Source organism: Cydia splendana, chromosome 19 (assembly GCF_910591565.1).
Source record: "Cydia splendana chromosome 19, ilCydSple1.2, whole genome shotgun sequence".
NCBI classification, from domain to species: domain Eukaryota; kingdom Metazoa; phylum Arthropoda; class Insecta; order Lepidoptera; family Tortricidae; genus Cydia; species Cydia splendana.
Genome location: NC_085978.1, coordinates 3071104 through 3084509, shown reverse-complemented (window position 1 = coordinate 3084509; position 13406 = coordinate 3071104). Strand labels below are relative to the sequence as shown.

The 13406-nt window shown below is 36.8% G+C and overlaps 1 protein-coding gene across 5 annotated transcripts in view; it reads left to right on the top strand.

Moving 5' to 3' along the window:
- The window catches only part of LOC134799860 (carboxypeptidase D-like), a 68702-nt gene that overhangs the window by 39644 nt on the left and 15652 nt on the right, over positions 1 to 13406 (top strand). For all 5 annotated transcript variants that reach the window (XM_063772262.1, XM_063772265.1, XM_063772264.1 and 2 more), the window contains 7 exons: positions 1168 to 1324; positions 5782 to 5948; positions 6782 to 6892; positions 9513 to 9669; positions 10445 to 10678; positions 11157 to 11307; positions 11714 to 11864. In XM_063772262.1, coding sequence (XP_063628332.1) covers positions 1168 to 1324; positions 5782 to 5948; positions 6782 to 6892; positions 9513 to 9669; positions 10445 to 10678; positions 11157 to 11307; positions 11714 to 11864 — 1128 coding nt within the window. The remainder of the gene's footprint in view (positions 1 to 1167; positions 1325 to 5781; positions 5949 to 6781; positions 6893 to 9512; positions 9670 to 10444; positions 10679 to 11156; positions 11308 to 11713; positions 11865 to 13406) is intronic.

Here is a 13406-nt window from a genome sequence, read left to right as displayed (position 1 = left end):
CATTACATCTAGGTACAGACCTAGATACACACAGTTGCAAAAGTGCATACTCACTTTTTGAATGGAATTCATTCATAAAGTGGTTATGCTCTAACTTGACAGAAATTTGTATAATAATTTGCGATGGAGAATTATTTTTGTAAAATTACTAATGTAAATGTAGAACTAAGAAAATAAATCAATTTTCATTCATAAAAAGTATTGGAATTTACAACGTCACAGCGGAATATTCTGTAAACGGGGTAGTTCCGAAATTGCTTAAAAATCCTAAATCAAGCGATACTGATACACTAAACACAAATAACATTAGCATAAACGTGCCGTACCTGTACATGCCTGTACTTTTTGCACAATTTACGCGATAACCCCCTTAGTGCCACTTGCACCATCCCTCTAACCCGAGGTTTACCGGTTAAACCATTAACCCAGTGTCAAATTGTACTGGTAACCATGGTAACCCTAGGTTTAACCAGGTAACCCCGGGATAGTGTGATGGTGCAAATGGTACCCTTATTCATAAAACTTTACGGGCCTGATTTAGTTAAATTATGTTTTAGTTTTATCCCTTTCTTACAAATACATAAGTCAAAATGACAGATAAGGACAAACGATTATTAGCTGATTGTAGCGCGTTTATGAATAATACAATACTAATACTCTTTATTGCACACCTCATTACGGAAAACAATACAAAGAATACAGAAAATAAGTTTTTGACAAAAATTTCATTTTTGGTACAAGCTTGTATCGCCGACTGTACTTTTTTTTCCACAGGCAACTAATACTCATCGAGACAATTCTAAAAACCCCAAACACCATTAGGTTTCGTTGTTTCATCACAGAGTTCCTATGGCCACCTCCGGTCTCCATCATCAGATCAGCTCGATGACACCATAATATTGCATTGTCACCCGACATACGTATGTATGAAAAATTTAGCTCGATCGGAAACCGGGAAGTGGATGAAATTTAACTTGCAAGATTTGATTACACACAGACAGACAACGGTCAGGTGAATCTAAATAAAAGCTTGTAAAAAGAGGTTAAACAACAGGCGGTCTTATCGCTAAAAAGCGATCTCTTCCAGACAACCTTTAGTTTAGTTTCGTTTTAGTAAATAATATACAATAATAAAAGATTTAATCGGTTAACAATTTAACTTCCCAGGTACGTGCTAGCCGGCGGCATGCAAGACTGGAACTACCTACACACAAACGATATGGAAATCACACTGGAGCTCGGCTGTTTTAAGTTTCCCCCCGCTTCTGACTTGCCTACCTACTGGGCGGACAATCGGGAGGCATTACTGGCGTACATTGAAGAGGTAAGAAAACATTAGCGTAAGGCAAATTTTTACAGAAAAAACAGTAGTAGAAATCAGCAGTTATAGGGATCTCAAAGAGCTTGAAAACTCTTGATTATTAATGTTTTAGGAGACTAAAAGGGACGCAAATGTACTTGACACTCATGTAGCGAATCTGATCTATTTGTAACTTAGAGCATTTAGCAACTGGAGACGTCATGGCTGTCATTTTCTGTACGAAACAGTCTGCCGATTTTTGCGGGGGAGGGGACGTCAAATGTATTGCTATTTCTACATGATTTGTACGTAACGTACAAATAGCCATGTCAGTCCATACAAAAGTATGCACAATTGTGCAAGCTTTTCGGCAGAGGGGTAAGCTCTTAAAGGCGACTCCAGCTATTAAATTCTCTAAGATTTGTAACCGAGGAAGCGGGAAAACATTTCATAATTTCATAATAATTTTCATAATTTATTTATTCATTGCTTTTATGGGTTTTACAAGGAGTTAAAATATTTACATGTTCCAAACATAAACCCCGTTGGGGCACAGCAATATACATAAAGACTTAAAAACTAATACTTAAAAACTAATACTTAAAAACTAATACTTAAAAACTAATACTTAAAAACTAGTACTTAAAAACTAGCACACACTAGCAATTAACATAATTAAGACTTGTAATTAAGATACTCCTTTATATTGTAAAATGAGTTTTCAACCAGAAACTTTTTTAGCTTGTTGAAGAATGTTGAATCTTTCTCTATATGTTTTAGTTCCAACGGTATGTTGTTATATACTGTGACTGCCATATGGTAAGGACCGGAGTTTACTATTTTTAGATTTGTGAAAGTGCATACTAATTTATTTCTTTTCCGCAGATTTTGATTCCGTGGAAAGTTATCTCTTGTTCGCTCAAATAAATGTTTTTGTTTTTTAACTAATTTACACAATTCAAAAATGTACAGTGAAGTTAACGTTAATATTTTCATTTTTTTGAAATAAGGGAGGCAACTCTCCATGTCATTTATATTTGCTAGTATTCTTATACACTTTTTTTGTAGCAAGAACAACGACTCTACGTTCGTGCTATTCCCCCATAAAATAATACCATATGATAACCAAGAATGGGCATAGGCATAATAGGCATTAGTTGCAGCTTTTAAGTCTGTACATTTCTTCAACATGGAGAGGGCATATGTAAATTTAGATAATTTAATCGAGATTTTATCAACGTGTGCCTTCCAATTTACGCAGGAGTCTATTTCCACACCTAGTAAAGAACATGACTCAACAACCACCAATGATTCATTATTATAGCAAGGGTTCATATCAATTGCTGGCTTCTGACAAGGTTTTATGTGCATGATTTTAGTTTTAGCGATATTCAATTGGAGATTATGATCATTTAGCCAATCTAATATTAATTTAAAAGTACAATGCAGTTTATTGTGTAGGTCCTCACTATCGTCGCATTCAAATATTAAGGAGATGTCGTCGGCGTATAGCACGGCCTTGGTACTTAAGATTTTTGACAAATCATTAATATAAATTACGAATAGGATACAGCCCCAGTTAGCTAGTTTGTTAGTGCACGACACCTTGCACTTTGTGACTATGCGCTGAAACTTGGCACAGTTGATTCTTAGCTGGTCATGAGCAGATACAGACCGGGAGACCTCGAGAGCCACGTCTCATTTAGTGGGGGGGAGGGGGGGAAGTTCGACGCCGCCGCGCTTCACTTGGAGCAACATTTCTCTAAAACTATACCAATTAGGGAATGTAATATATCATTTTCGGATAAATTAAGGATGAGGAATCTAGTTTTGGAACAAAAACAATGCACTTTCTAACAAAAAAAAGCATAAAGTAGAAAAGACTAAAAAACGTATTTTTGATTTTTTCATAATTACCAATTTTTTTTTAAAGTATAGCAGGAATCTGAAAACAAAAAATACAGTCGTAAAGCTACACTTATTACGTTTAAGAAAATATATAGTTTAATATACAAAACTGTTGATAAATGGGAGATAAAAAATAATATTAAGCGTGGGCCAGAGTGATCTCAATACATAATATTATGAATGTGGGAAAGTTACTTATAATTTGTTCTACAATCGTTTATTTTTTAATAATTTCGTAAATAACTCGTAAACGGTAGCCCACAGCAAAAAAATATCTTTTACGTAAATAATCTGTTTAAGATTTCTTATAAAATAAGTGCTCCTTTTTTTCGCTAAGGTCAATATTAAAAAAAATATTGAAGGGAGAAAATAAATACTAAGGTCCTCTTTTTTAGTCATTCGTAAATAACTCGTAAAGGATGTCCAATAGCAAAAAATATTTTAACACAAGAATAATTAGCATAAAATTTCCTACAAAAAAGGTTATTCAAACTTTTTCGCTAGGATCAATATTTAAAAAGGGGACCTTAGAATTAATTTTCTCTCTTTAATATCGTTTTTAATATTGATCCTAGCGAAAAAGTTCGAATGACCTTTTTTGTAGGAAATTTTATGTAAATTATTCATGTACTAAAAATTGTTTTGCTATTGGCCTTCGTTTACGAGTTATTTACGAATGACTAAAAAAGGGGACCTAAGTATTTATTTTCTCCCTTCAATATTTTTTTTAATATTGATGGTACCGAAAAACAGTAGTACTTATTTTATAAGAAATCTGAAACAGATTATTTACGTAAAAGATATTTTTTTGCTGTGGGCTACCGTTTACGAGTTATTTACGAAAAACAAGAAAAATAAACGATTGTAGAACAAATTATAAGTAACTTTCCCACATTCATCATATTTTGTATTGAGATCACTCTGACCCACGCTTAATATTATTTTTTATCTCCCATTTATCAACAGTTTTGTGTATTAAACTATATATTTTCTTAAACGTAATAAGTGTAGCTTTACGACTGTATTTTTTGTTTTCAGATTCCTGCTATACTTTAAAAAAAAATTGGTAATTATGAAAAAATCAAAAATACGTTTTTTAGTCTTTTCTACTTTATGCTTTTTTTTTGTTAGAAAGTGCATTGTTTTTGTTCCAAAACTAGATTCCTCGTCCTTAATTTATCCGAAAATGATATATTACATTCCCTAATAGGTATAGTTTTAGAGAAATGTTGCTCCAAGTGAAGCGCGGCGGCGTCGAACTTCCCCCCCTCCCCCCACTAAATGAGACGTGGCTCTCGAGGTCTCCCGGTCTGTATCTGCTCAAGACCAGCTAAGAATCAACTGTGCCAAGTTTCAGCGCATAGTCTCAAAGTGCAAGGTCCCCATACAACGGTGTGCAGTAACAAAGCAGCTAAGTGTTGTGTTAATTGTGTCGGGACTTTTTTACTGATTATTTATTAATTTGTTGAGATTTTACTCAATCCCCTCAGGGATCATCCATTAATTACGTCACACGAATTTCTAGGTTTTTTGACCCCTCCCCCCCTCCTTGTCACACTTGGTCACATTTTGCAAATCCCTCCCCACCTGGTGCGACGTCACATTTTAGGCAATTTTGTTAACTCGGCATTATTTTTTGAATAAAAAAATATTATTGTTAAAAGAAATATTAGTAATTTTATAACACAAAACCAATAGGGAACGAAAATTACTTCCAAAAACTCATTATTTAACTGTACAGCGAATAAATAAATATAAATTAATTTTCGGTTACTGATGAAGTTAAAGTGACGTCACAATGTTTGTGACTCCCCCCTCCCCCATGTCACAACATGTCACATTTTCTTGACCCCTCCCTCCCCCTAAACGTGTGACGTAATTAATGGATGACCCCTCATGGGCCACCAGAAAATGTTACCAAATATCCCTGCGACTCGGTAGGATAGTTGTGCCGAGCGCTCCTTGATGGCCTCTGGTACGGAGACCTGAAGGTGTGACGACGGGCCTGAAGCTGCTCCAGTTCTGAGATCTGATTTGAGCGGGAGTAAATATGGACAAGCAATCGATCCGTTCGGTCGATCGGGAACGTTTGAATAGATTTTAGAATGAAAAAATACAAAGAATACATATATTTTTCAATTTAAATTATATTATTTTAATGTGTGGCCTCAAACTTAATGTATTTGGCACGGAGCGGGTTTCAAACATGCAACAGAACTTGCGGCTTTCGACTTATAAAGTCAAATCGGTTCTAAAGTTACAATAATTACTAAAATATCAATCAATAAACACATAAAATAAAATAAATACCAGGGGACATCTTACACAGATCAACCTAGCCCCAAACTAAGCAAAGCTTGTACTATGGTTGCTAGGCGACGATATACATACTTATATAGATAAATACATAATTATGTACATAGAAAATACCCATGACTCAGGAACAAATATTTGTGTTCATCACACAAATAAATGGCCGTACCGGCGTTCGAACCCAGGACCATCGGCTTCACAGGCAGGGTAACTACCCACTAGGCCAGACCGGAACCGATCAATTAATGTGTTTTTCCCAGGTCCACAAGGGTGTCCACGGTTTCGTTCACAGCCATATAGGCGGGAACCTGGCCAACGCGACCGTGTCCGTGTCCGGCATCCGGCACACCGTGCGCACGGCGCGCGACGGCGACTACTGGCGGCTGCTCGTGCCTGGCCGCTATAATGTCACTGCTAGCAAGCACGGGTATGTCAATCTAATATCTAATCTAATCTTTAAACGAGCAATTCTTGTATATCTATTTATTTATATATTTCGGGGATCTCGGAAACGGCTTTAACGATTTCGATGAAATTTGCTATATGGGGGGTTTCGGGGCCGAAAAATCGATCTAGCTAGGTCTTATCTCTGGGAAAACGCGCATTTTTGAGTAAGCAAAGCTCGGTCTCCCGGATATTAAAAATTAAAAAAAGAACCCCAGGACAATGAAACGTATGGACCGAATTTGATAAAATATGTCTAAGAACCATCGCTAGAAATCCTGTTATCAAATAAAGCATTAAGTTCGCCATTTGTACTTTTTTTGATGTGCAATAAAGTTTAAAATAAATAAATAAATCTAAACGGGTTGATCCGTTAAGAGCTACGGTGTACATATAGGTGCGCGCGCACACACACATACACACACACACACACACACACACACACACACACACACACACACACACACACACACACACACACACACACACACACCCACACACACACACACACGCACACGAACACACACGCATGCACACGCACACTGCCAGAATACACATGGCTGACATTCATGACATACTATAAATGTTGTATCTTTTCATATAAATAATTTATCGATAAATTGAGTAATAGAACAGGGCCGAAGCAGAGATCACAAATTGTTTATCGACAGATGAAAAGTGACGTGAGAATTTAACTTTAGATTCACGTTTTCGTTTTCTATAAATGAATATTACTTGGTCTTGATCTGTGGCTGATCTCATCTGCAAACAATAAGCGACCTTACCAGAAACTAAATAGAATCCATTTTCCAACAGCTACGAGAGCGTGACAGAAGAGGTGGTAGTACCAGAATCCGGCTCGGTCAGCGTCAACTTCACCCTAATGCCCGACGACCCGCAACACTGGTCCTCGGCCTACGACTTCCGGTAAGCTGATACCAGTCTTGTGTTTATGGCGATACGGTCTATATTACATTGGCAATCTCTTTTCTTTCTTGATTTCAAAATAATGTTTAAGCTACAGACAAGACATCCTCCAGACTGAGCATAGTAGCGCTACCCCCTCTGCCACAAATATACGGTAGTTTTACTCCATTTTCGAGTCAAAGTGTCTTTGTGTGACGCCCGTGTCTTTGAACGGACCAATCACGGCACGGGACTCGCTCACCTCGTCCCCCGCACCCCAGTATTTTCGGCAGCATCGGTCTCATGAAATAATTGCTCTAAACTCCGTCTAGAGGATTCCTAAGTCTATGGTTTAAGCTAACTTTGTACCGACGTGAGAACAAAGTGAGGGAGTGTCATATTTTCATAGATATTTGACATTAATCAACATTACCACAGTTTGTCATTTTAAATTCGATGCAGAGTTAGCTTGGTACGATTATTAGATTGGCAATTTCTTATCTATTCTTTCTTGATCTCAAATTTTATGATCTCAAATCTATATATGATTGGCATTTCCTTTTATATTATAATCTTTCTAAAGTATTTTTAAAGTATTGGACGTAAAAGTATAGAAAGGAGCTTTATTTATGAAATTTGATATAAAACTGTCTGTATTAAATAATAAGGTTGACTGAGTATATCTATTGAAAAAAAATATATATGAACTGATAAAACTATTAATAGGTAAATACGCTTTTCACATCACCTATTCGAAAAAGGGCTTTTTCTTCCCCGCTAGGAGGGATCAAAGTGGCACTTTTCTTCCCTGCTAGGAGGGATCAAAGTTGTACTTTTCTGTTCTAGGACACGATTTTTTCTTTCTTGCATACTATTTTTTTTTGGTCAAATAATACATATTTTGGAACCTAACAATTTCCTCATAGTTGATGTGAAAAGCAGTATGTGTCACACGGTATCAAAATTATTTCGTCTTGGGCGTTAACACTTGAATCCCTCATTAAGGTCAGGATTCAATGTACGCCCTTGACGGAAATATATCATTTTGATCCCTTGTAACACAAACTACTATTTCCTAATCTTTTTTAATATAGTAAATGCTCTGAGTATGACTAAGGTTTTGTAATTAAAACTAACAACTTACCGGTTTTTATTAGACATATTACAAAAAGAGATTATGTGTTTATGTATAAAAATAACTTTACTTTTTTACTTCTTTCATGCTTACCTAGAAGCCATAAACATAAGGTTTGTTAAAATAAACTCTATTGACTCACGGATAAGATTGATTTTCGCTTTATACTTTAATGTTACTTAATGCTTTTTGTGTTTGCTTTTCATGTATACGTCACGTGTCGTATGTAGCTTTGCAATGTGTGTGTTGTATAAGGTTTTATATTTTTTGATGGGGTAAGTTACGAAATTTAAAATGATACATAATTTTCTTAGGTACTTAATAAATCAATAATTATTATAGGACCATTTTATACAATTAAATTGTACATTTATGATAACGGATAAAGACATTTTAGATGTTCTATAACATATATGGTTTGACGATTTACATCAAAAATCTAATGCAAAAAAGATACAGAAGGAAAGTATCAAGAACTAGTTTTTATTTTTCGTTGTTTACCTCCGTTTCATTTAGTCAGAAAATCACGTATGTTTATTATGAAGTGGTCAATACTTGAGAATGGAAACTCGTCAATTTTAGCGAGAACCTATTATAAAATAAAATGTCTAGACGTGTACAGTCAAGAGCAGAAATAGCTTTGCTAATCTGGTGTTCAAAATTAATACACATACCATGTTTGTTGAAGAAGCAAGAGCAATATTTTGGGTATCTAAATTTTGATACTTGTGGTTAATACATTTAAGCTTTTAAGATACGTAATTCTCTTATTTGGTAGACCATTTGATGACAACTTTATCTTCTATTACACTTATAATACTCATTCCTCACTAACACATGTTTTACGCACTTATATAAGTAGACGGTAGACGCACCGCTTGTATGTTAATCAATAAATATGTATGCACGCTTCTCATGTATTATTTATTGCATTAACTGTCTAATCTTACTAACTATTTTTTTCCATTAACTTCTTCTAAACAAAATAAATCTAAAATTATCTCAAAAATATTTTCGATGTAAAGTTATATTAAATATTAATTAGTCTTTAGTCTAAACTATTAACTCATATCAACCCAGAATATTAATAAATACAACTTTTATTAAAGGTGAAGGAAAAATGAGTTTTATCAGGTTATAGTCTGTGTTCTAGTATCTGTTTGAAAATTAGTTAGTTCACATAATTTTGGGCCATAGCTAAAGGCCATATTAATTCTAAAACAGTTGTAAAATCTAAGAAAAAATTGTACTTGACAGTTTGTGCAGATGGCGATATTAATATACGGTTCCGTCCATACATTATACGGCAACATTGGCTTCTTAAATATGACATTTTACAACTTAGTTACCGTAAATCATATGGTGCCGTAATGTACCATCGGAAGCGATCAAAGTGGATCAAACCCAATACACGACTTTCTTAGACTATACAACTTTTCTACAGTCTTTTGTGAAGTATTTTTTTGTCATACTGATGTATTTATTATGATGTTCCGAACCCGACAGCGTGCTAGACAATATAATGCACACGCGTTACCACTCTACACTCGAGCTGTACGCCGAGCTGGCGGAGCTGGAGAACAAGTTCCCGGCCATTGCGGAGTTCCGGTCGGGAGACAGCCTGCTCACCGCCTCGCTGCACCAGCTCAAGATGACCGACAAGGTAAGTGTTATCAAATTTCCCTGCAACCCGGTATTTCCTTTGTAGATGGCGTATCGTTGACGTCTCGAAGCTTCTGGATGGCGTGTTAATGGCGTCTTCAGTCTTCATTATCGTGCTGTTAGTTTGATCTTTCTCCTTTACCGTGATTTTAGTTTGCCCTCCCCTCATAGGCCACCAACAAATGTTACCAAATATCTCTGCAACCCGGTAACGTAGTGCACTGGCGCTCCGTCCAGCATTGTTTGAAGCGGAGGCCACGCTGCACGATGACTAGATCCAAGTGATCCAACTGATGGTTATTGAATTTATATTTAACACAAGTCTTTACAATACACTGTGTGTTTCGTTCACCAGGTACAATTGAAAATTTTAAAATACCATAAAAACAACACGGCTCCACTCCGCCTGATTACGACATCGTGCAACTTAATTTTACACATTACATGCGATAATAGATATGGATGCTACAATCCGATACCAAATAAACCACCCGCGACGGTGACGGTGATGACGGATTTGAGTAATAGGGGAAATTCACAAGCAGTCGATCCGGCCGGTCGATCACGAACGTATGAATGGATTTTTGAATGACAAATGTTTTGGCATGAACGCATTTGAGACATCTTTTGAGCACCGCACCGAAGAACGATTACCCTTTCAAACCAAAAAATTTAAACAACACTAAAATCACAACTTCAATTCAACTTCATTTTTCCAGTTCTCTTCGTTGTCCATTTTACACTATTTTAATATGTAATTATGTAAATACTTTCAGGTCGGCTCCCCCGAAGAGACCAAGCTCCACATGGCCATAATCAGCAACCTTTACGCCTCCCACGCCGTCGGACAAGAAATGCTCCTCAACTTCGCCCGCCACATAGCAACAGCGTATTCACTCGGCGAACCGAGACATAAAAGTCTGCTCGAGAACGCTGTGCTTCACTTTATACCTAACCTGGATCCGTTGTATGAGAAAATACTGCACGGATTTAGCGGGGAACAATGCCAGGTAGCTTTTTACATTACATTACTTCCACAAATAATTAGGCATACCTTCCCCATTTAGTTTTATGTAATTAAAAATAACGATAAGTGAATAAACCATACCTATCGATATGCCGATATAAAGCTTACAAGATTGCTTTTTTTTTGGAAATAACTAAATTAGGTATATGGGGGATGAACTTTGTTTCTTAAAATGTAAAGTTCCTTTGTTTATTGTGATATTTTTCCGAAATACGTGAACTATTCAATTTTTTTTTTAAACTCTGCACACATTGTTAATCATATAAGGGGCTGTCCATAAATTTCGTCATCGTTTTTTGACGATTTTTGACCCCCCCAAAATCATCCAAAAATCATGCTTCGAATGACCACGTTGCCTCATACGTCATGCTACCATCATCCGATGGCCAGACCCCCCCCCCCCTAATTTGAAATGACGTAATTTATGAATAGCCCCTAACTTGTTGTTTTGTTGTCCCCAGTTATCGCCCCTAGAAGAAGAGTTCGGCGATAGTCTGTACCACTACATCACTAAAACCAATCTAAGTCCACTGACCAACTACACGAGAGAGAAGGCCTTCGTAGATCTCCTCAAGGCTGAGAAATATGACATCATGTTGGACCTGTCTTCAGGTATGTTGTCTCTTTCTATCTCCACTAGAAAAGTTTGGCGATAGTCTGTACCACTACATCACCAAAACCAATCTAAGTCCACTGACCAACTATACACGAGAGAAGGCCTTCGTTGATGAGAGGGTTCTATACCCAGGGTAAATCGGGACCCTATTTCTAAGACTCTGCTGTCCGTCCATCTGTCTGTCTGTCACCAGGCTGTAACTCATGAACCGTGATATATTTCTGTTGCCGCTATAACAACAAATACTAAAAAAAAATGTTTAAGTGGGGCTCCCATACAACAAACGTGATTTTTTTGATGTTATTTGCGTAATAGTACGGAACCCTTCGTGCGCGAGTCCGACTCGCACTTAACCGGTTTTTTTAACTAAGAAAATCATTATGAAAACTTGTTTTATTCCAGGCACGGAAGACGTAGCATACCCAGACCTGTCCCGCCGTCTCTTCGAGCAGTTCGCACAAAAGTACCAGGACAACAGGACACCCATGGACAAATACGAGTGCCGCAGCACCCCCTCCAACCACGGGAACTTACTCGATGTGTTATGCGAGAGGTGACAGTTTTTCTCTATCTACAGGGTGGCAAAAAAATAAGTGCATTCCCGTTGCCAGGGAGGTTTTGGTATTATACTGAGCAACTTTTACTATGGGACCAACCTCGAATTAGCGAAAAAAAAATTAGGCTGTTTCATACATTTTGGCTGGTCTATTTTCAATGGGAGGGTAATTTTTTTGTTTTCGATCTCGGGGTTGGTCCCATAATAAAAGTTGCTCAGTATAATCCCAAAACCTCCATGGCAACGGGAATGCACTTATTTTTTAGCCACCTTGTATAATCATCATATATTCATCATCTTGTATTATCATACCGAAGAGTGCTACACTACATGGCATACATAGGTCACTATAGTTCGTTTTTTTTAGCATTAGAAACAAGGTATGCGATCTTGACATGTCTTTTAATTGAAAAACGCTTTTTATAAATCAGTAACTATTACTTATGAAAGCAGAAGAATATAAATGATCGTATTCGATTAATAATTGTAACATATTGGCCGTGACTTATTTTTAAAACGTGTTTTTCAATTAAAAGACACATCAAGATTGTTTACCTTTTTTCTAATGCTAAAAAAAACGAACTATAGATAAGTTTTGCAATAGACAAGTATGAAACAAAGAGGTGGCCTATCACATATACCTACTTTATATAAAACTATATTTCCATAGACAATGATTGGTCTGAAAACATTTACTTTATATTTAAACCTACTTATAAGAAAGAAAGTCGAACAGAAAGATAAAATGGAAGAAAGGCTCTCTCAAGATTTCCAGGCAAATATAATGTTTTTCTGGAAGTCCGTTCGTTTGGCCAGGTGTAACACCCAGGCTTCTGAGCTAAAATCAATAAAAGACAAGAATTAGTGAATGAGGAAGAATGCATCTTAAAAAGATGGAAAGAGTATTTTGAAAGTTTGTTTGATAGAGAGGAGAAAAACACGCCAATTTCGGAGTTGAATGAAAGCATTGAAAACGTGTCGGAAAATGAAGATAGTATTAGCATGGATGAAATTGTGAAAGCGTTGAAAGGAATGAAATCAGTAAAGGCTGCGGGATATGATAAAGTTTCTGTCGAGATGCTGAAAGCTGGACAAGGCATTGTAGCAAGTCAGTTGTATCGCCTTTTCAATATGTGCTTTAGAACCGGTCAAGTGCCCAGGGACTGGTGCAAGGCTGTCATTGTACCTCTTTACAAGGCAAGGGATCACAACTGGATTGCAAAAACTACAGAGGCATTAGCTTACTCAGCGTCGTCGGCAAATTGTATGCAAAGATATTGATTGAAAGAGTAGTGAAAGTAACCGATGAGAAAGTATGGGATCCACAAGCGGGATTCCGAAAGGGTATGGGATGTACGGATCAAGTCTTTTCCTTGCGATGCATAGCCGAAAAGTATTTGGCCAAAGGTCAAACGGTCTATTGCGCTTTCGTGGATCTGGAAAAGGCTTATGACAGAGTGGTGAGGAATGAACTGTGGTCGGTACTGTCGATGTATGGATTGAGCGGCCATCTCATTCAGGCACTGAAATCGCTCTATG